This window comes from Corvus cornix, chromosome 14, assembly GCF_000738735.6.
Source record: "Corvus cornix cornix isolate S_Up_H32 chromosome 14, ASM73873v5, whole genome shotgun sequence".
Taxonomy (NCBI): Eukaryota; Metazoa; Chordata; class Aves; order Passeriformes; family Corvidae; genus Corvus; species Corvus cornix.
The window spans coordinates 7,531,482-7,554,982 of record NC_046344.1 but is presented as its reverse complement, the minus strand read 5'-3'; the positions used below and the strand labels follow the sequence as shown (position 1 = coordinate 7,554,982).

At 50.4% G+C, this 23,501-nt stretch overlaps 1 protein-coding gene across 2 annotated transcripts in view; it reads right to left on the bottom strand.

Annotated features, from left to right (window-relative positions):
- The window catches only part of LMF1 (lipase maturation factor 1), a 151,076-nt gene that overhangs the window by 63,854 nt on the left and 63,721 nt on the right, over positions 1-23,501 (bottom strand). For both annotated transcript variants that reach the window (XM_039560132.1, XM_039560131.1), the window contains one exon: positions 22,375-22,440. In XM_039560132.1, coding sequence (XP_039416066.1) covers positions 22,375-22,440 — 66 coding nt within the window. The remainder of the gene's footprint in view (positions 1-22,374; positions 22,441-23,501) is intronic.

The following is a 23,501-nucleotide window of genomic DNA, read 5'->3' as shown; positions in this document are numbered from 1 at the left end:
GGCCTGCCCTGCAGCCCCAGCTACACTCTGTGTATGTGAGGATTCAAGGAAAATAAATAGAACTAAACTGCAAACCCTGCAAGGGGATTATTTATTTATTTATTTATTTGGAAGTGGATTGTTTATTTATTTGCAAAGCCAAGCCAGAAGCATCCACTGCCTTAAAGCCTCTACAAACTGAGCCACCGCTTCAAGAGAGTGAATTTGGGATGTTTCAGGAACTTCCAACAGAAATAAACAGCGTGGGCCCAAAGCAGAGGGCAAATATTGAGCAGTCCCCAAAATCTGTCAAATCCAAGGTAACAACTGAAAGACCTTTGAGATACCCACTGCACATTCCCAGGGTTGCCGGGGCCACGCCTCGCCCTGGCGGATTATTTACCTTTCCAGGCAAATCCATCATCCCGCTGACATTCCCAGCAAACACAAACAAGGAAACTCCTCTTTGTTGCTGCGTTTTGGGGAGAGCAGAACCAAGGCTGGCTCAGTTCAGGGGGAGGGGGATGGATCACCCTGGGATTTACCCTCGGCATGGGACAGCTCCAGGAAATCCAGGAGCTCCGGAAATCCAGCCACAGGGACAGCATCCTGTGCCAGCTTCGGTCACACCTGCCACAACACAGCCTCTCCTTGTCCCCAGGGCAGTAAACACCCTTTGATCCGGACAGGACCCCTGGGACAGACACCTGCCAGAGCCCGGGGCCTCGGAGCCCCAGTGAGCAGGGGGGATGTGGGATGGGACCACTGACAATTGCTTTGGGCTCTCCAAATCCCATTCCAGGACAGGATGGCACAGACAGGGAAAAACAACAGGAGAAGGAGTTACTTCCTTCATCCCCTTTGCTCCGTGTGGCCCATCCCAGATGGCACCTTCCTGTTCCAACGAAACCAACTAAATTTGGATTAATCCGTGCTCCTGGTCAGCACAAGTCTGGAATGAACTTCATTTGCTTGGATTCCAGGCCAGGAAGTTGAGGACAAGGGGATCAGCTGCCTGCAGTCCCCTGGGATGGCCAGGACAGTGCCAGGGATGTGCAGTTCCCATGGGCTCCTCACCAAACCCTGGGGTGACCGCAGAGGAACAGGGAAGGCACCAAGGGACAGGGGCAGAGCACCTCAATTTCTACAGGCACAGACCACAGAAGCTCTAAAATATAAACCTTGGTGCCTAAAGCAGCCTGAAGCCCAAAGGACAGGAGTATTTTTAATTTAATAACCGGTCCTGCAGGGACAAACAAGGTGGGAAAGGAAAGGGAGCTGCTTTTCCTTCCCAACAGCTCTGCAAGGGTCAAAACATCCCCGCCCCGTGCTGGTGACAAAATGGTTCTTACATTCATCTGTGTGTGCTGCAGCTCAGGGGAAGAGCTGAGGGCTTGGGGGAGCAGCAGGCAGAGCACTTCACTGATGATGCAAACTCCCATTTTTAGAGCAAGATCACAAAATCCCAGAATCACTGAGGCTGGAAAAGCCCTCCAAGATCCAACCTGTGCCTGATCCCCCTTGTCCCCAGCCCAGAGCACCAAGTGCCACATCCAATCTTTCCTTGGATACTTCCAGGGATGGGGACTCCAGACCTCCCTGGGCACCTCCAGTACTCAGAATCCCATTCTCTTGTCCCTCAGCTCTGTGTTTGATGAGAAACAAATTCGTGATTGGAATAATGAATTTCTCTTCCAAAGCATGGGATAACCGAGGTGCTGGGATGTGGGTATCCGGAGCCAGGCAGGCACACGCTTCCCTGCCTGCCTCCCAAAAGCAGCACCAACTGGAATCTCAAGGAATAACATCCCCCTGGCACAGATCTGAAACCCCAAAAGCTGTGGGGCCACTGAGGGTCTGTCCCTGTCCCCAGGCTGGGCACAGTGGGGGTTGCTGTGGATTTTGGTGGCAGCCAAGAGAGAAACACCACAGAGCCTGAGGAGAGGATGGAAAGAGAGGGAGAAAGGAGGAAAGGCAAATTAGGGATTTTGCACCTGGAATACGTTTAGGAAATGTAACTAGAACAACTCCTGAGCCCCATTACTAAACTGCTGCAGTGGTCTGAAACTCCTGCTCCTCTGGGCATCCCCACCCTCTCAGCCAGGAATTCCTTCCCAACATCCCATCTGTCCCTGCCCTCTGGCAGTAGGAAGCCATTCCCTGTGTTCTGTCCCTCCATCCCTTGTCCCAAATCCCTCTCCAGCTCTCCTGGAGCTCCTTTAGGCACTGGAAGGGGCTCTGAGCTCTCCCTGGAACCTTCAATTCCTGAGGGTGAACAATTCCAGCTCTCCCAGAGCAGAGGGGCTCCCTGGGAGGAGCAGCCCCCACTCCCAGAATGGAAATGCCGGGCTGGGAGAAGCAGAATCCACTAAAAAAAAAAAATCAGGAATAAAGCAAACCCCTCTCCTCTCCCTGTAACCTTCACAGACAGAAACAGGAACTGAAGGCTGACCAGTTTACGGGTTTGAAATCCCCCAGGACACGAACCCAGCCCCTCCTCTCCCTCTCTCCTTAAAGCCCTGTGTAATCTTCGAGCAGGTAAGGAAATAAAAGCTCAATTAGAGCTACTGTAACTCCCCAGTTGTTTAGACATAATTGTCTAAATAAAATAAAGGGCTTAATTAGCAAGATCATCAACATAAAGGCAGATTTGAATAAACATTCGCTGCGTCAGTCACAAGCAATTAAGGTTTCTCTTGATAAGAGCAATCTCAGCTGGATGCAGATGTTTTTCATCATGCAAATATTTGTCTTCCTTGGAATAATTAAGCCCACTATTTTTTAAAAGAAACTCTGCAAAGACTGGTGCTGGGAATAATCAATATTTCCCGTTCTCCCCCAGGAACCACATCATCCCTGACAAGGGAATTTTCAACAGCGAGGGAAGTGTCCTCCCACTGAGGACACTTACAAGAAATACTTTTGTGTCCCACTCAAGTCAAACAAAAGAAAAAATCTGGCCTTTAAAAGTCTCTCCCAGCCCAAACCATTGCAGGATTCTCTGATTTCACCTGAAATAAGAACAGAAATGAAAGCAACCTGTACCCAGCGACACTCGGTTTCTACCCATTAATACAAATGGAACGTGCACAACGGGATATTTTTAGGGCCAGATGAAGGAAGGACTCACAGAAATGACCTTCTGTGATAGATGTGATGAAGTTCCAAACCAACTGACTGCTCCTGGCATGTGCTGCCCTGCAGAGATCCCAAGTAGGAGTGTTCCCACTCCGTGAGCCCTGTCCCAAGGCTGGACTCGATGATCCTGGAGGTCTTTTCCAAGCTAAATGATTCCATCCCTGCCTCTGTCCCCACAGGGCTCAGCCAGGACAGAGGTTTGGAAGATTTCATCCACACAGGAATATGAAAAGCCACTTATTTAACACCCTCTGGATGGGCTTTGCTCCTTGCTGGAAATCAAGGGATGGTGAAAATAAATAAATCACCCTGCAACTTAATGCTGGTGGTGCCCAGGGCAGCTCCTGTCAGTGCTGAATTCCTCCTCCTGTTGCTGATCCATCTGCACACGCTGCTAATCAGGTCAGTCCTCCCTCCCCTCTGCCCCAAATTGCATTTAAAACACAAATAATAATAATAAAACATCATAAAAACGTCACCAGACAAAGCAAACACACCAGAACCCTGAACCTGCTCTCGCTGATATTTTGTCCCAGCTCCTATAAAATTAACTTTTACAACTTTTACTGGCAACTCCAACCTGGGTCGAAATTATTCTCTGATTACTGTGCCCATATATCTCAGGGCAGCCAGTGACCCTCAGCCAATTACCTTCAGGAACACTTTGCACACATCCAGGCTCCACAATTAAATCTGGGATAACGCACACCCCGCTCCCGGGGTGGAAAAGTCTCCCTGGATGATTTGAAACGTGGCAAAAAAAAAAAAAAAAAAAAAAAAAAAAAAAAAAATTAAAAAAAATTAAAAAAAGTTTGCTCTTTTAATCCTAAAATCAATCATGCACAAACTTTAACAGCCTGGGAGGGTCGCGAGGATTTTTTTTTTGTTTTTTCAAACACAAAAAAACCAAATAAAAGCCCCTGAGCATGCACGGTGCTGGCTTTCATTTCCTTGAGTAAACAGCGTGTTGTGCAGGGAAGAGGAATACCTGGAATTTCGGCTCATTACTGCCCTGTGAAATATGTCTCCAATGCCAGGCCTGGCTGCGGGATTTAAGCCTGGCTTAGTGCAGTTGCTCTGGCCCAAGTGTCAGGACGTGGAGTTTAATTAGCCCGGGCTGTGCTGAGTGCTGCAATCAGATTCTGCTCACGCTGAGCAGCTTTGGCTTCAACGGCCCCAAAAGCATTAAAAGGGAAGGAGGGTGAGGAACGGGAAGTTTCAACTGCAGATTTGAGGCAGCTCCCAGACTGCTCCAGGTTTGGGGGGAACGGCTTCCCGTTGGATTTATCCCGCTTTAAGGTTTCCACCAGAGCTCCTCCCGAGCACGGGGCTGTGGCACAGATCCTTAGGAAAGAGGGTGCTGCTCCCAAAGGATGCCCAGCCCTCGGGAATGCGCCCCATGGAGCCTGGCTCAAGCGTCCCCTCGCAGGGAACGGAGACATCCCGGAACGAGTCCGTGATCCCACTTTAATTCCTGAGTGCTCAGGGACAGCTTGGGGCAGCAGCTGGGGATTACTGCCCCCGACACACTTCCCATCCCGATTTATCCCGGGGCTGATGGACACATTCCTCATCCGCCTGCAGCTCCGCTCCCCAGCTGCGGATCCCCATGGAAAAGGGGGAGTTTTTAGGGAAAACCCCGTGTGTGCACTGCGAGGCCAGAAGCCAGGCCTGGAAGCACAAATTAGAGGTGGAAAGCTAAAAAGGCCTGGAATCTGCTGATTGCTTACTCTAAATTTCAACTGAAGAATGAATTGCAATATAAATGATATTATTGTATCCAACACAACTTTGTTTACCAGCCACTGTCTGAAAGATGGAAAGATATGGAAGAGACTGAACAATAAAAAGGCAGAAAATCCCAACTCTAGAGATATCCAGGCTTGCTCTGGCAGCACTCCCAAAAACCAGGGCTCAGTCAGCAGATGAAGAGCAGAAGAGTGCAAATCCTCACAGAAGAAGGAATTGACTACAAAAAGCAAATCTAAAAAATAACCAATAACCCCCAAACTAAGCAGCACAGGAGAAGAGCACAAACAGCATCAGAAAGAATCCTAAAATCTCCTGAGCTGGAAGGGAGCCAGGAGGATCATCAAGTCCAACTGCAGAGGACAATCCCAACAATCCCACCCTGTGCTGAGAGCAATCAGCTCCACCTGAGCCTGCCAAAGTCCGGGCATCCACGGCTTCATCCCCGATGTTAAAATTCAAACAAAAGGGGTGACTCCACCACTCCTAAGGGGTGTGGGAGGGAGCTGGAGAGGAAGCCACACTGAAAAGAGCTGTCAGGAAATCCTCCCATCCAAAGAATCTGAAAGGACAGGCAGGGAATGGGGAAGAGAAGTGTGAAAAGAGCAGAGGGAGGAGAAGGCCCCGTGATGCCCTCAGGTATTCCATGTGCAGATCCTGCCTTTGGCTGGGATGCACAAAGGGCTCCTTCTTCCGAGGGGAGAGAGAGCCATGCAGAACATTCACCATGGCTAATTAATTTCGGCCCCTCAATTACCAGGGGGATCTCGTGACACAGCTTTATTTGTAACCTCCTTTTTTTTTTTTAATAAACAAAAAGCAGATAAGAAGCGTGACACCTTTAATGGCTTTACAATGGCTTCACAATGGCTTCACAATGGCTTTCCTGCCAGCTCATCCCACGTGGAAAGCCTTGTCCTGCCTTGGGGAGTCCCAGCACTCATCCCTAATCCGATGATCCACAAGGACATCACAGAACCATGGAATGGTTTGGGTTGGAAGGGACCTTAAAGCTCATCCCATTCCAACCCCTTTCCACAGGCAGGGACACCTTTCACTGGAATATCCATCCGAATCCTCTAGGCAATGGAAATGCAAGTGGAAAATGGAAAAGCACTAGAAATTGAATTGCTTCAGATATCAAAGCAGAAAATATCCTATTTTATTACAAAAGATTTGCTGCCTCCATCGCTGTGTTCAGGCAGGAGAAGCCCGAAGTTCCTGGACAAAACCCACAGGAATAAACAACGCTGTGGGTTGGTTTCTTTTTTTAACTGGAAAGGGAAAAGCTGTTGTTTCTACACCCCAACACAGATTTCCACACCAACAGCCACATGAAAATAATTCAACCGAGCACACCGTGCTCAGAGCTGCTGCCAGCGCACCCATGGGAGGCTGGGGACCTTTGCACCAGAGCCAAACTCACCAAAATGGGACGACACCTTGATAACTTTGGGGTGAAGCCCCTGCGGAGAACCCAACCTGCTGCCCTCCTCCTCCTGTCCCTGCAAAGGACACGGAGCAGCCACGTGTCCCTGGGAATAATGGGGACATTCTTCCACCCACCCCAAGCCTCCCACGGGAGGGCCCAGGGCCTGCTGCAGAAATGGCCCCGTTTTATTTAAAGGAACAAAGCACATTCCCTGCGCACCCAGGCTGGAAGCAAACCCTAAAGCCAAGAATTTGTCTCCACAGCTTTAACATCCAGGGGAGAATTCCATGAAATGGTGCCTAAAAGACCAGGATCAACCATGTTGGAGAACATGAAATATATTCATGGTTTGGCAGGCCTCAGAGCAGGGCCTGTCTCTCACAACTGAACTTCTGCAACCCAGGAGCTCTTTCCAAGGAGAAGCCCAACGTGAAGCCTCCAAGGAAACTCAGAAGCGCCTGTTTTTCCTCAAATCATTGGTTTAGCTCGACAAAACAAGCCAGCAGAGGCCTTCCCTTGCTCCAGAGGGAGGGTTTGGGATGCTCCAGCACTGTGGGAAGCTCTGGATGGCTCTCCTAGAGACAGCCTAAGCCAGGGGCCCTACAAAAGCAGTCGGATCAAGCCATGATCCCATCCAGGAGGGAGCTCATGGGGCTGCTGCTGCAGGCTCCAACAGCATCAACGCATTCCCAGCTTCCTCTCCCTCATGGACACACGGTGCCAAAGCCATGAAAGCGGTGCCAGCAGGAGCTGAAATTCCTGGTTCCTCCAGCTCCTCATCCTCATCCCACATCAACATCCTCGCCCCACCACGCTTCCTGTGACATCAGCTCCGTGGCACCCCAGCATTCCCTGGGTTTCAGCCATCCCACACCCCTTCTAACCCCATTCCCCTCCCACCTGTGTGCCAGGTTTTCCTTCTCCAGCAGCACCGATCTGGTTTCAACCCCACAGTCCCAAGCCTTTGCGCACCAACATCCATAAAAATCCTATCCTGGACTATTGCAACTCTCCCATATGGAAGTGTTTATTACAGATGGAATTCCTGTCACTGGGAAGGTGGGAATATCCCATCTCCACTGCGGAGCTGAGAACCACAAGCTGCCTTGGAATTCCTTTCTTTCCGTAGAGATAAGCCTTGGATCCCTATGGAATGAGCAGATCCTGCTGCAGGCCTGACCCAGAATTTGGGGAGAGGAGTAACTCCTGATGGTTTTGGGCTCTCCAAAGGCTGATTTAAATGAAAAATGAAAAAGGAGAGACCTCTCCTGCCACACAACTCAGCATAAAGCACATTTCTGGGCAAACTTCAAAAGTTTAAGCCATCCCCAAAACTTGGGCATGGAACTACTTCAATTTGGCAAAACATCAGCTGTGCTTGGAACCCCAAATCCAGCCAAAGGAATGCTGAGCCCAAGAGGGATGGCTCAGAAGGAGATAAAGTATTAAATTTCTGCTACATCTCAGGCAATAAAATCAAATTCGAGCTTGGAGGGAAGGGAATGGAAAGGCCGATGTGTAATTGCTGGGTGAAATTTGTGTTTCATTTACTCGAGAGGGACATTTTGGAGTTTATCAAAACCAGCTGCTGTCACAGACACACATCCATGGTCCTGGAACATGGATGTGATTTATCCCATGAAATCTGGAAACGAAACAAGACAAAGCTCTTAATATCTTTTATAATAAATTATTTCAACAGGTAAAGCAAATCCCAGAGCAAGTTTTCCTAATGGGTTACAACAACAGAAATCAGGAATCCAGGAGCTCTGGATGGTTTTTAGTTTTTAATGGTTTTGGGCTCTCCAAAGCCATGAAACCATTAAAAATGTGGAATATTAAATGGTGAGTTAATTACTGCCCACTGACACCTGTAACCCTGACACACCCATGGCACACTCAGCATCAAAATTCCTGGCAAGGAATTCTTCCCAAGATGCTTTCAGGAGAGCAAATTTTTGCTGAAAGTCAAATATTTGGCTAAAAATCCCATATTCCCACGGGCTGGCACCTTCCCAGCACGAACTCATGACCGCATCAAGCATTGTGGAAGCTCCTGGTTCCACAGCCAAACCCCACTCCTGGGATTTGATGGTCCTTACTCCCCATTCCCAAGCCATGGGACAAACTGCAGGACAGAAGCCCAAGGTCAGGCATCACCTCGGGCACGTTGGGCTCAGATCTGCCAGCTGGGAAAGTGGGAATCATCTTCAGGGAACCAGGACTTGGAAAGTGGCAACGAGATCCATGGGTGAAGGAAGGATCAGAGTAAGAGGAGAAGGAGGAGATCTAAAGAAATCAATTCTCTGTTCTTTGGGATCAAAGGTAGCTCTTCTGTAACAGCAGGAGAAACAAACTTCATCATTTCATCCACTATTCCAGGATAAAAATTCCTGCCTGCAATCTCCAGAAGGCCCTAAAGGAGGAGGTGGACTAAAAATCTCCAGGGAAATACATCAGTGTATGGATTTATAGGGGTTTACTCCGGGAATGTCACAGCACACCCTACAAAGGGCTCTCCTGCCACAAAAACCACAGGGATTGGCTCCATCATTGGAGGGGATGGGGCCAAAAATGCAATAAAAGGCTCCTGAATGTGCCAAGGAGCACCTGGGACAACGCAGGGAAAGGCAAACTTAATGTTCCCCATGAGGATCTGGCTAAATGATTAAATTTTAATTAAAAACCCAAAGGAATTTCACCCCGTTTTGGCTATCACCTTTAACCAGCAGCACCAAAAAATCCCAGATTGGTACAAAGATGTGAATCAAGCTCAGCAGTGAGAGATTCCATGGAGGTGCAGGAATCCAGGCACCCTCTGGAGCTGGGCAGAGCTGCTCATGGGCCCTGACACAGCCCGAGGGCAGCAGTGACCCCCTGACCCCACTGCCCCCTCAGCCAGCAGGATCCAGCCTTCCTGAAGCTACAAACAGCACTGCAGCCAGATCCCTGGGCTTTATCATCCCATTTATTCCTGTATTTCCACCGTTTAAGGACTGTTTGTGTCCTGTTCCACTGCAAGGTTCTCACTGCTTTTCATGCCCCTAAAATGTGAAATACATCCCAAAATACATCCCAAAATCCCCATCTGCAGCATCACCTCCCAACGTTTATCTGTAATGGCAGCTCTTTGTTCTTCCATGGAGGAGAGTGGGTAACCTAACCTATCCTATCCTAAAGGGAACTCTTCCTTCAGTCCATGGTGTAAATTGAACCAAAGTGCCGGAGGAACAGCCAGGAATTCCAGAGGGCTCTCCCAGAAACCCCCAGCCCCAACAGCTCCTGTAAGGGTGACAGATAAAATCCTGGAGGGGAGGAAACATCAGACATCCAGGAGACGTTAGGAACATCCAAACTGGCATTTAAACCCATTCCATGTGTGATGTCAAGGCAATGCTGCTAAAATCCTGTATTCCTGCCCAAAAAAGTGCTCTGGGAGGGAGAGGCTGCAGCCTGGCATGAACACAGGACAGGAAACCTGGATTCATCCCTGGCAGATAAAACAGGAGATGGTGCTGAGCCAGGAATGAAGGAAAACCCTGCTCCCCTGGGACCACGGAGGGTCCCACTCCTCGTGCTGGGTCACTCGTCAGTTATTCCAGCTTGGAAGGAGAGTGAGACTCAAAAATTCCTACAGGATACAAATACAGACACTGAACAGGGCAAAGCCACGGATAAATGGGTTTAAACTGCCAGAGGGCAGGGATAGATGGGATGTTGGGAAGGAATCCGGGGTGGTGAGGCCTTTGCAGAGATTCCCAGAGAAGCTCTGGCTGCCCCTGGATCCCTGGAAGTGTCCAAGGCCAGGCTGGACGGGGCTTGGAGCACCCTGGGATAGTGGAAGGTGTCCCTGCCCATGGGGTGCACCAGCACATGAACTTTAATCTCAGCAGGTTCCAAATCCAGTTCCTTTCTGCATCATAAATCCAAAGTTTAATTAGGAAAGTCAGGTTTGACCGGCTTTGGGATCCCCCCTTTGATAAATGTGCCCAAATTATCCTTCCACTTCTCCCGGCACAGCAAAGAGTTCCCGGAGCTCTCCTTGGCTCCCGCTCCCTCCTGTCAATCCCTGTGCACTGGGATAGTTCAGGTTCAATGTTCAAAGGGAGGGAAATGTCCATCAGCTCTGTTTACCAACACAGCTGCTGAGGGAGAGGGAAGGAGGAGGCACTTGGAGCTGCCTGGAGGCCTCAGGATCCACCCTGCTCCCTGCCCATGGGGAACTCCTGCTGGAGCTGCTGGAAAAACCCTTTATGATAATTTTCAGCAACTTAAAAGTGTGGCAGCTGCACTAAAAATCATTAATGAGGGACAGAAAGAGCCCAGAAACATTCCCAGCCCGTTCCTGCTGCTGGTTGATTCCCACATCTACGCCGGTGTTCCCAGTCCTTCAGCTGAGATCAGAGCAGGACAGGGTCTCACATCACCTGCCAAGCTCTCACAGGCTGCTAAAATTGCAGTTAACTCCTCAAATTAAAATATTCCCCTCTTCTCCTCGGGGCCAAGGATAACACATTCCAGCAGATTTCCATTGTGGGCCGCTTGCAAACTGTTCATTGCAGCTCCTGTCTTAAGGATTTACCAACCCTGACAGATCCCACGTGGAGCAGAGCCACCTCCAAGGGGACACTCCTGCTCCTCCAGCAGGTGACAGGGATGAGGGAAGGAATTCTGCCCCTCTGCCCCACTCAGGTGAGACCCCACCTGCACAGGAAGGACATGGAGCTGCTGGAGAGAGTCCAGAGGAGGCCCCAGAATGATCGGAAGGATGGAGCAGCTCTGCTGGGAGAGCTGGGATTGTTCAGCCTGGGGAAGAGAAGCTTTGGGGTGACCTCATTGTGGCCTTCCAGGACCTGAAGGGGCTCCAGCAGTTGCTGGTTGAGGACTCCTCACATGCTCCTCTGCATGAGCAGGGATGGCCTGACACCCTCAAGTTATAAAAGTAGAAATATTCCTGAGGGAAAAAGAGGGGTGGAAAAGGGATTTTGGTCCCAACTCACCGGCGGTGTGGAATACACTGGGAGAAGAGCGGAACCAGCAGCAGGACTCCAGGAGCTCTCCTTTCTTAGGGAAGGGGAGTTCATGGAACTCATTGGCTCCAGGATAAGAAATCCTTCTCCTTGCTTGTCCCACCAAGCTTTGATTTTATGCCCTCAGCAGCTGATGGGAAACCCCAGCACAGCCCAGGCCCAGCTCCGGGGAAGGGTGGGCACTCCCTCACCTCATCCCAGAATCCCTAAATCCATGGGTTGATTGCAGACACTGCCCAGCCTGTGTTACAGTCAAACAGATCCAACATGACAGTGGGAAATTCAATCTTGTCCCGGGCTAATTGAACACGGTCCAGCTCAGTCCTGTCACATGTCCTGATTAATGCTGAGGCAAGAAAAGCCCTTTCAGCCACCGAGACTGAGAGGGAACAGGAAGAATGTGATCCTTGGAAAACTCAGATCAGTGAATTTGTGGATAGGAGGAAGAGAAATGCCGGTTTTAATACAGATATTTCCACGATCTTGGCAAGGGCAGCGAGTCACAATCCCTGTTTTCCGTGTAAATTGGTCAAGAGGGAAAAGCCTCTGGAGAGAGAGCCTGGAGGAGTCAAAGCTTTTCCCCTGGAATGGGGAATGACAGCAGGGTTAGGAAGAAGTTTTATTTCTTTGTGTTAAGCTATTTGGAGGCAGACTAGAAAACTTGGTTACAAAATTCCTTAATTAGAAATCCCAGGAAGTGGAAGAAATGGGTCTGAAAATGGGAACGCTCCTAAGGCTGGGAAGAGAAACCAATGTCTCATATCTGACTCCGCATGGGAATTTTGTAGCTTCAAAGTAAATAAAAATTAAACATTTCAAATGAAAAAAAAAAATAGGAAAGAGTCTCCTGTTTTAAACTGGTGGGAAAAGGCTTCCTCCTGCTTTTATGGGAATTTTATCCCAAAAGTGGCTGGGTTTTGTTGCAACACAAATGACATCACACAGGAGATGATGGGACAGTTCCACACATGATTTTACTGATCTGGGGAGTTTTTCAGGTTGAAAGAGCTAATCCATACTGAGTTCCCCTCCCAGTTTTTCTGGAGAATGCATTCCAAAAATGATAAGCAAATTATCTTACATTACATTTAATTACAGAAGCTCCTAATTACACATCCCCGTTTCGAGGCAGTGGAGCAAATGCTGCGCTTCCCAGAACAGCAATTCCTGCAGTGCACAGTAAATCAGCTTGTGCTTGCCACTGATTTGAAACTTTAACCTATAAATTAAATTAATAAGAGACAAAGGCTTCTTTTGTGCATTTGCAAGCCTGTAGGATTTTAGAAATAATAGGACTGGAAAGTGATTTATATTCCAAGATTAAAGGTCAGTTTGGCGCACACGACTTTGGAGCAAAACACCACGGCAGAGACTTCAAATTAACTCATTCATGCACCCCCCTAACCCTGGATTCTTCTTTTTCCAGAGCTACAAGGGCTTGCTGTGAGCACTGGAGTACTCAGAAGACACAAAAAACTTGGAAAAACATGTGGAATTCTTCCCGAACTCTGGGAAGGAGGGAAATGTGCCTGGGAATTGGCTCAGGCCATCGGCCCCTGATCACTGAGGTGACACAACCTGAGGGCTGCACTTCAAATCAATGTATGTCCAACATGGGAAGCTTAAAACCACAGGGAATTCCATGGAAATGGCATAAATTAACTGGAAATTGGAGCTATGCAAATAAAGGGAAGGCTCCACTATTTCTATGAGGTTCTGCCCGTCGTGGGCTCTTCTCCTGGCCAGACCCTGTTTTATTCTGGGGGAATAAAAATTCAAGCTGAGCTTAAAACCTTTGGTGCATGACAAAAAATATTATCGTGGAATCCTGGAATGGTTTGGGTTGGAAGGGAGCTTAAAGCCCATCCACTTCCACCCCTGCCATGGGCAGAGACACCTTCCACTGTCCCAGTCTGCTCCCAGCCCCATCCAACCTGGCCTGGGACACTTCCAGGCATCCAGGGGCAGCCACAGCTTCTCCGGGCACACTGTGCCAGGAATGTTAACCAGAGAACTGGGATGGGTTATTACATTTATTCCCAGAAGAAAATCCCAGTAAGAGACCGGAGGAGGAGAGCTGTGAACCCCCATCCACCACTGGGCATGCAGCTTCTCCAGCAGAACTGAGGCGAGGGACCCGGAATGAGGGTAAATTCCCTACAAATGCTGAGAAAGGTGGGAATGGATGGGAAAAATGACTCTCCCTAAACTGCACCTGCTAAGGAGGACACCAGGAAAGAGACTATTTAATGTCCCTAAGTGCCAGGAAGGATGAGAAGAAATGAATCTATTTATGGCCATGGGGATTAGTTCTGACCACTGGGAGCTTCCGGGTGTGGATACATCGGGATGAGGGCTCTGGGCAAGGTCTGGAGGCCTCGAGGCCCCAAACTGGAGGTTGTGGACCGAGACACCTTTGTAGGAACATCCCGGGAGGCCCCTGGGCCTTCCTCTTTCTTAAAGCAAGAAAAACAGACCTGGTAAAAAACTCCTCCCTGTGAGGGTGGGGAGGCCCTGGAAGAGATTCCCAGAGAAGCTGTGGCTGTCCCTGGATCCCTGGAAGTGCCCAAGCCCAGGTTGGATGGGGCTTGGAGCAACCTGGGATAGTGGAAGGTGTTGGGGTTGGAACTGGATGGGCTTTAAGGTCCCTTCCAACCCAAACCATTCCATGTTACTTCTAAAGACTGGAAAATCATCTTCTGCCATTTCCCCCTCTCATTTCTGTCTTCCAGAAAGCATCAAAATTTGTCATCTTCCTTCTCTTTGCACATTTCTTAAAACACCCCATTAACTGGCTCATAAATCCATAATTTAAATAACTACCAGAGCCTTGCCTCTGTTATCTTGCAAGCTGCCAAACCTCCTGGGCCCTGCATGTTCCAGGAGCGGTGCATTATTCCCCACAGCCCTGCGAGGCAGAGGGATGTGATGGGATCCAACATTCCTGCCCCTGGAGGAGCCCAGGGAGGACCAGAGCCACGTGCCGGGGCAGAGCACAGAGAGCTGGTGGAGTGGCTGTTGTAAGGATTCATCTGATTAGGATTGAAAAAGACCAAAAGGCTGGAGGGGGGAGGAAAAGGGAATATTTAAGGGAAGTGAGGAGGGTCCTGGGTGGTCTGTAAATGAGCTGGGAACAGTGGGAGAGTGTAACGAAGAGATGAAATCCAATAGGTGTACAGGAAGCTTTCACCAGGCTTAAAACAAATCCGTAAGAAAAACAGCAAAGAATCCAGGAAGAGGAATTGTGTTACTGCTGGAAAGGGGATTGGCATATTCCCAATGCAGGCCCGGAGTGTGACTGACAGCTCTGCTGCTGATCCCCCTCCCACACCCCAAACCCTCACCACACAAAGTTCCCCGGGGGGGAATCTCCACAAAACCTTCGCTGGTTTGTCCTGGTTTGGTTTGGTATTGATGGAATCATGGAAAGCTGAGGGAACCAGTGGGGCACAACAAGTGGCAGGTGCCACCCACCTGCTCGGCCAAGGGGGAATCCCAGAAGGTGTTTTTGGGTAAATAGAGATGGCATTTATGGTGAAGAATCACAGAGAGAAAAGCAGGTTGGAACTGCAGCAAAGAGACAAATAAAATCCTCCTCCAAACCCGATGCTCCACTGCCTGTGGAAGCCGTGTCTGGGAGGGATTGTCATTGGAACTTAGATAGAATTTACATGGAATTCTGGAATGGATTGGGTTGGAAGGGACCTTAAAGCTCATCCAGTGCCACCCCTGCCATGGGCAGGGACACCTTCCACCATCCCAGGGTGCTCCAAGCCCTGTCCAGCCTGGCCTTGGACACTTCCAGGGATCCAGGGGCAGCCACAGCTTCTCTGGGCACCCTGTGCCAGGGCCTCCCTACCCTCGCAGGGAGGAATTCCTCCCCAATATCCCGTCTATCCCTGCCCTCTGGCAGTGGGAAGCCATTCCCCTTTGTCCTGGCACTCCAAGCCCTTGTAAAAGTTCCTGCATGATTCTCCTTCGGGAAGTTTCTCCCTCAGCACCTGCCTCCATCCACTTTCCTCCAGCAGGCCGTGGCTTCCTGAATCCAAAGATGCTGGGGCTGTTTTCTCATGCTGATTTGCAGCTCCACCTTTTATTTTGATAATTCTCTGACCAGACACTCCTGCCCCCTTCTCCTGAATTCCCTGCCAGGATCCTGGTCCCCCTGGACACAAAACTGATGCTGATTTTGAGGTGTTGGGCCTCCACTTCCCACATGTCTGCCACGTTAGGTGCTCTGGGAACACGAGCCAGACTCCTGCTCCAGCCCTGACTGACAGCAAAGCCCTGCTCCCACCAGTGCTTGCCTCTGGAAAGCTGCTTCCCTGCCTGCTCTGCTTGGAATAAAATATCCCCCACCACATCCCTGCATAAATCTGCTTTTGTTCTGCCTCAGGCCCGGCGTTATTAATCACCCTCGTTCTTCCGGCACATCCTTTGAGGGCACAAGCCCCGGAATTCCTTTCTACTTTTTAAACCTGGCCTAACTGGGCATCACTGTCAATATTTATCATGCTGTCTCCTAAAACTGTAACTCCACCAGGACAGTTACACTTCTGGGAATTCACTGCTCCGAGAGCTCAGCCCTCATTTTCCAAAGCGCTGCTCGTCTGCAGCACTTCCAAATCCTGGGAAACCAGCACTCCTTCCCAGAAGTGCTCAGCTGGAAGTGATATCCCTGAATCTCTGCCAGCAAACCTGACCTGTGCAAACCCAGCAATGCAGACCCTCCAAGCCAAGCCCAAATCCCAGCTTTAAAGCGTTTACTCCCTCTTTTTTTAAGTGATGGGCACATTCAGACCTGCAGAGCCAACCCAGCCTTGGGAATAACAAACCATTCCAGCAAATTGCATTCAAAGATCCCTTGAATCCATGTCAGAGACCTGGGATTCATCTGGAAAGCTGTCTGAGACCAAGCCCTTCTTGCAGAGCCCCATACAAAGTCCAGATACTGCATAATGAGCTTTTGATGTCCTGCTGACATTTATCTGCCAATGTTATTGCTCCAAGCACTTGCCCTATGATGGATCTCGTTATTTCATTGATCCCAGGCCAGCTCAGCCCTCGGCCCTTCCTCCAGCCTCATGCAACTCCCCAAAACCCAGCAGAGAGCCCCTAATCCTCAGTTTCCAACCCTCAAGCAGCCCTTTGAGACGTGGGAATAAAGACAAGTGGTTTTGCAATTCCACCTCTGAAAAGGTCAATTCTCAAAACTTAGGACCAAATGGGAAGGAAAAAACTAAAGCAGCTGAGCCCAAGTGTGTTCCTCCTTTGGTATCAGTCACCTTGCCTCAAAGAGCCGTTTGCTTTTGCACCAGGAGATGAAAATAAACTGCATTTACAGCCCTCCATGGGCAGAATTTTGTTCCCTCTTTGCTCTCCTTACCCAGAACTCATCAACAGCAGCTTGGGCCTCTCCAGAGAGCTGTCCCATGAGGGCAGAGATGGAGCACAGCTCATTTCAGTCCCATTTTCATGGAAACACAACTTCCAGAGGGTGAATTTTTCTGTTTCAAGTTGCCAATCCCACGGTCACTTCTTGGAAGTGGCCCTGAGCTCACTGCCATGTGTCCAGCTCACCCAGGGCTGCTGGTTCATAAACTTTTCAAATGAGTTTTGGGGAAATCTGGAAAATTTCCCCATCTCAAGGCTGCATCTTGTCCCTCCTTCAAGCCTCGCATGTGCCCGACTCAGACACAGCCCTGAGCTGGAACCAGCAACATCCATCAGCAAAACCCTCCAAGTTCCCATCCTGCACGAAGGAAGGAGCAGAGACACAAATTATTCTGCATTTAATTAAATTCAGGAAGGAATCCTTCCCTGTGAGGGTGGTGAGGTCCTGGCACAGGTCCAAGGATTGTAAACTTAGGACGCTCCGTAAATATTTTATAGCATAATTATTAATGTTACCAACGAAAAGATCCCCCAAATTATTTGCATGGTAACTTCCTTTAATAATTACTGTTTTCTCTTTAATTCAGCACCACTTCCCTCGTCTGAATTTGCAACTTTAGAATTTTCAGCACGAAATCTGAGCACCTGCTTCCCTGCTAGGAACATTTTCCCTTCCAGCGATGCAAACTGTTGGAACAAAGCCCACCCTGAGCCATCCGGGCTCATAAAAGCAGCTCATTTTCTGATTCATCCGAACAGATTGCTAAATATTATTTACTTTTTGTTTCATAATGGCCTGAAAAAAGCTGGATGAAAAGCTTAACGAGGTCTAATCCAGCGGAGAGAAGGGAGAAAAGGAATGAAGAGGCAGTTAAGGAGCAGTTTGAGCTTCCTTATCGCCCTTATCAGCACAGCTATCAGTCAGCAAGACCTAATTAGGCACAAAATCTATTGTGCTTCCTTCCAGAGGTTCTCCAGGAACTGGGGAGCTGCTGTGGCCGGGGCTGGAGCACTGACTGACAGCCTCTGCTTGGGAAAAGCAGTTCCACAATAATTAGGGACAATTTGTCCCCGTCAGGAGTGGCATTGTGGCTGTGCAGGGGCTGGGGACAGAGCAAAGCTCTTCTCAGCAGCAGCGACACTTTGGGAGCTAAAATGGGGCTCAGATGAAGCAGAGGTTGGCTCAGTAAAATCCTGCAAACTTTGCTGCTTTGTGGTGACCAACCCATCCCGAGCTCCTCCAGGTAACTCCGGAGCAGGGCAGCAAATCCCGGATCTCACTTCCAATGCTGGCAGAGATTTGTTGCTCCAGGAGTGTGATTTAGTTTTGATTTCCCTTTATCCCTTTGCTTCAGAAAATCAATTAAGGTTGGAAAAGACCTTTAAGGGCATCAAGTCCAACCACTCCCAGCACCACTACCACGGCCACCACTGCCCCATGTCCTCAAGTGTCACATCCACACGTTTTTTCAACACTTCCAGGGATGGGGACTCCACCACGGGGCAGCCCCTTCCAATGCCTGAACACCCTTTTAGGGAAGGGATTTCCCCAATATCCAACCTGAACCTCCCCTGGCACAGCCTGAGGCCGTTCCCTCTGCTCCTGTCCCTGTTCCCTGGGAGCAGAGCCCGAACCCCCCGGCTGCCCCCTCCTGTCAGGGACTTGTGCAGAGCCAGAAGGTCCCCCCTGAGCCTCCTTTGCTCCAGGCTGAGCCCCTTTCCCAGCTCCCTCAGCCGCTCCTGGTGCTCCAGACCCTTCCCCAGCCCCGTTCCCTTCCCTGGACCTGCTCCAGCCCCTCAGTGTCCCTCCTTTCCTCGGACAGGTCAGTGAAGTCCCTCAGGAGGGACCCGTGGCCGTGTCCAGCAGCTCCAGTATGGATTTGGTGCCCAGCAGGGCTCCTGCCCCAGCAGCTGCTCCCACAGCTGTTCCCACCAGTTGGTGGCTGAATTTTCCAAGATATCTGTCTGGAATTAAAAAGCAGCAGCACTTTGGCAGCCATTAGGAAAATGCATCACTGGATTGGATCCCATCCGGAGCACTTCCCTGGTGGAACACGGCAGGATGGGAGAGATAAGACCATGGAGGACTTTCCCATTCCCAAACTCCTTTGATTATCAGCTGGACTACTCTGCCAAAAACCTCCACCAGCATCCAAAGGCTCCTTCCGGAGTGGCTGGGATCTGAAATGTCCATGTCCTGCCTGCGCCACCACAGCTGCCCTATGCCAGGACATCTGGGCAGAGGGAGCTCCGCAGGGTTGGGAGCTGCAGGGCTGGTGAGATTTTCCAGCCCGGCTCTTGCCCGAGGGGATTTGCTCTGTTTGGAGCACGTTAGGATGTTGTGCCTGTGCCAGCCAGGCTGCACTCCCAGGCTCAGCCAAGCTGGGGCCAGATAAAGCTTGGAACAGGAGGTGCTCCCCCATCCGGATCCCAATCCTGGCTCAGAGCCGGTACCTGCTAAGAGGGGTTGGAAAGCTGCTCCAGCCCACCTGGGTGATGTCCTGCAAGCTCCAGAAATGGTCTGGAGTGGCTCTAAACCTTCCAAGACAGACCTTCCCACACTGGCTGTGGGATGGAGCTGTTGGGCTCTGGGAATGATCCCTCTGGAGCTGCCAGGGACAGGGTGACATGCTCAGCCACGTTCCCCTTTGCACAGGCAGAGATCCAAGGCTGCCTCTGCCTTCCCTGGCAGGCAGGATGCCCTGAACACCATGGGATGCATGCCAGAGGCTCCAGTGGAAGCAGAATTCCAGCTCCAGCCTGCAATCCCTGCACATGGATTGGTCAAGCCTGGTGTCCACAGCAGGTAAATCCCAATAATCCTGACGCCAAACAGACACGAGACCCAGAGCAGCTTCCCTCTGCATCAGCTGCATCAGGAACAGCTTCCACTGAGGAAAACTCCCTTTTCCTGGGATTTCTTGCACAGCAAAGAGCCCTCTAACCACAGTGAAACAACAGCAACCCCCAAAAAGGGATAAATAAACCCATGCATGGCAGATTCCAGGGCTTCTCCTGCCAGGTGCCACCCAGGTGTGTCCATGTGGACGTGGTGACGTGGAGCACACGAAGCTCCAGGACCCCAACCCAGAGACACTCCAGGTGCAAACCACGTGCCCACCTTGGAGCCCCTGGCCTGGATAGCACAGAAATCCATGGAGAAGGAGGTTAAAATCCTTGTTTGTGGTGCTTTGCCAAGCTGGGATTGGAGTCTGGAACTCCTGGCACCCACAGCCACGATTAATCCAGCAACCCTCACCCCAGGCAGCTTCCTGTGCCAAAGCTGTGCCTGGTGCTGCAGCAAAGTCTTCTCCACCTCCAGCAGAGCCTGAATTCTCTCCCACATTTCCATCCCATCTGCTCCTCAGGGATGCAGGAGGGTCAGGCTGGTGGGAAAATCCCTCTCCCATGCCAACCATGCCACTCCCCTCTCCAATCACCCAGAGAGCCCTCAGTGAGGAGCAGAGCCCCAGAAAGGCTGGGATTAAGGCCCTACACCCCAGAAAGGAAAGAGGGAGGGAAAAGGACCCATTTAACCATAACACCACCGCACTATTCCATCCACCACTCCCGACAAAAGTGGAAATGTTCTCTTCCACGAGCAGAGCTGCAGGTTCTACTACAAATAAATAGTCCAGGCAGGGATGGAGGCCATGTGTTTCCATTAATTCTCTTGGCACAGGAGCCCATGTAGATCTTGGATGAAGCTTGTGCTGGAGCAGGAGAGCTGGGGTGGCCAACATACATCCCAGCACACTCCATCTGGCCCAAATCCATCCCTGACCTGCTCCAGTCCCCACTTTTATCATCCTAATTACGAGCAGATTCCCAGCTCCCTCCCTCCCTCACAGAGGTACCTTCATCTTCCCCCTTTTCTCCCTCCCTCTGGCTGAAATCAGCAGGTGAATCCCAGCCCTTTGGGATTTTTGTGCTGTTATTGCTGGTGGACAAAATTTGGTCTCTTTCATTTTCCTTTTCTCACAGCCTCTTTTGTGCAGATTAAAATAATTGATATTGATAACGAGATCTGCCCCCTGCCCCGGTCCCAACTGCCTGTGCAGGCTAGGGATCCTTATGGAGATGACAGGAATGGTCTTCATTAGCCCTCTGGGCTCCAGACCTGATGCTGGGATTGATTTGGGAGAGCTGGGATTATTGGGACTGATTGTTGTGGGCTGGGGTCAGCGGCGGAGCCGGCTGGGGGCTGGCTCAGAGCTGGATTTTCCCCAAGTGCTGCCAGGTGCCTGGATAGCAAAACTGGATAATTTACTGGGATAATTTACTGCAGCCACCTCCATGTTCAGGATTAGGAATGACAGCACTGCAGGGTCCTTTCATCCCAAGTTTTACTCGGGATGAAGTTGGATCCTCGGTGTTGTGTGAGAGCCAAGGGAGCCGCAGCTTTTGGACAGGCACAGCCCCACACTAAAGGGGGGAAGCCCAGTAAAAGTAAATGACAGTGACACAGAAAAGGAGATTTAAAGCTGAAAAGGCAAACAGAGCTTTTAGGACCTGCAAAATTCTATTTCATAAAGTAATGGAATTGTTAAAGTTGGAAAAGCCCTTTAAGATCATCAACAGCAACACCAACCACATTCACCACTAACCATGTCCTCAAGTGCCACATCCACATGGATTTTGATCACCTCCAGGGATGAGGGCTGCACCTCTGCCCTGGGCAGCCCTTCCAAAGCCTGAACACCCTTTTAGGGAAGGAATTTTCCCTGATGTCCAACCTGAACCTCCCCTGGCACAGCCTGTCCCTGTTCCCTGGGAGCAGAGCCCGGAACCCCCGGCTGCCCCCTCCTGTCAGGGAGTTGTGCAGAGCCACAAGGTCCCCCCGGAGCCTCCTGTGCTCCAGGCTGAGCCCCTTTCCCAGCTCCCTCAGCCGCTCCCCATCAGATTTGTCTTCCCAAATACTTGATGGACATGGATTCCAGAGCAGAGGCATTATAACAGCCTGGGCCACTGGCAGTGGCTGTGATGTCAATCCAGGGAAGGAAATATTCCTTCAGGACCATTCCCTTCACCAACCCAGAGCTCCTCACCCCGAGAGCATCGCTGGACGCAGCATTCTCCTTTGTACCATTGATAGAAAACTCAAACGCAAAAACCGAGGTGAGGAGAGAGGGGGAGCCGAGTTTGCCTCTGTAACCAGAGAGGAGAGGAGCCCCAGAGCCAGCACACAACCCCCAGTTCGTAATCAGAATGCAACATAATCACTGCAACAGATGCCAAAAAGATAAACCCACGGAGTTCTGAACTGCCAGCGATCTCTCTGCGTGCTGGAGAGCACAGGGATGCTCTGTTTCTGTCACATTTTGGGAGTGTAAGCTGGGACAACACCACAGAAAGCTCCTTTCTGTCCCTGCCCTGCAGCAGTTTTGCAGTGGAAGTTCTCACTGAGGCTCAGGTTTGCTCCTGGATCCATGATGGGGATGGGAGGGAAGGAGAGAAATGGGACTTCTGGGATTGTGGTTGGGCAAACCAGCATCACCCAGCTGGCACATGGACATGGCCTGACTGCCAGAGGCTGGGAACAAGAGGGAGAACACGGAGAGCTCGCCTGGCAGGAGAGGAGAGGTAAGGGAAAACTATTTTACAAAAGAAAAGCAGACAAGAGAAATGAGTTTTTGTGTGCACATCACTCACCTCGTAGTGATAATCCATGCAAGTTAACTCTCTCCAGCAGCGATCTCCTCGGATTTTAATCAGCCCCTGGGGGGAAGAAGGGCAAAAATATGGTCACAAATATTTTATTTTACTTTATTTTGTGTCTCAAGATGCCACACTCTGTGGTTAAACTGCAGAGGCTGAACAAGACCCACGGCACATCCACAGCCTCGGTCCAGTCATTGTTCCCAAGGGAACATAATGGATGTGACTCATTCCACTGCGTGGTTACTGAAAATCTGGCATAAATCCTTGTGGAATATGCCAAATTCCCCTTCAAGGAAGAAGCCTCAGCCACACCTGAGCCTTTGCTCAGGTCTGAGCAGCCCTGGGCTCCTGGCATCACTCCCAGCATCCCTGGGAAGCAGCAACAGGAAAAACCAGGGATAACAGACAAAACCCAGCAAGATTCACAATTTTAACATCCAAACCCACCTGCTTCCCTCGGGCAAAGCCACCTCTGCTGCCTGTGGAAAAGGAAGCAGTGCCACGGAGCTGGGAGGGGGACACAGAGCAGGGACAGGGACACAGAGCTGGACACAGAGATGCAATCAAAGTAATCAGAGAAACAAAAGAGGAGCAGGGGAAGGAAGCTGCCAGCTCCAAGCACAGATGGCTGCACTGCTGACAGCTCTGCCCCACCTCAGGTTAGAGGTTGGCAGGGAGACCAGCAGGTATCCCCTGCACCGGGACTTCAGGGCAACAACACGGGGACATTTCCAAATCACTGGGTCCATTCCAGGGCTGGCAGCAATATCGGGATTAAATTTCTTTGTCTCAGTGATGAAGAGCAGAAAGGAATCAGTCGGCCAGAGCAGGAAAGACACCTGGGCAGGGATGGGCTGGAGCAGGAAGCCGTGCAATCAAGGCCTGCTTTGATGTCCAGGAGAGGTCCCTGATTAGGATCACAATATCCCAAATTGAGGAAAGCTTCACTAGTCAAAAGGTTGAAGCAGCTCTGTCATCTGCATACAATTAGGGGGTATTTGCCTACCTCTGACAGTGCCCTAATTATAATGGTCCTGCTTTCTCCAGGACAAAAACACCGCGAGTTTCTGGGAGTTTTGGGAACCGTTGCTGCTCCACCGGGAGCATCCTGAGGCTTC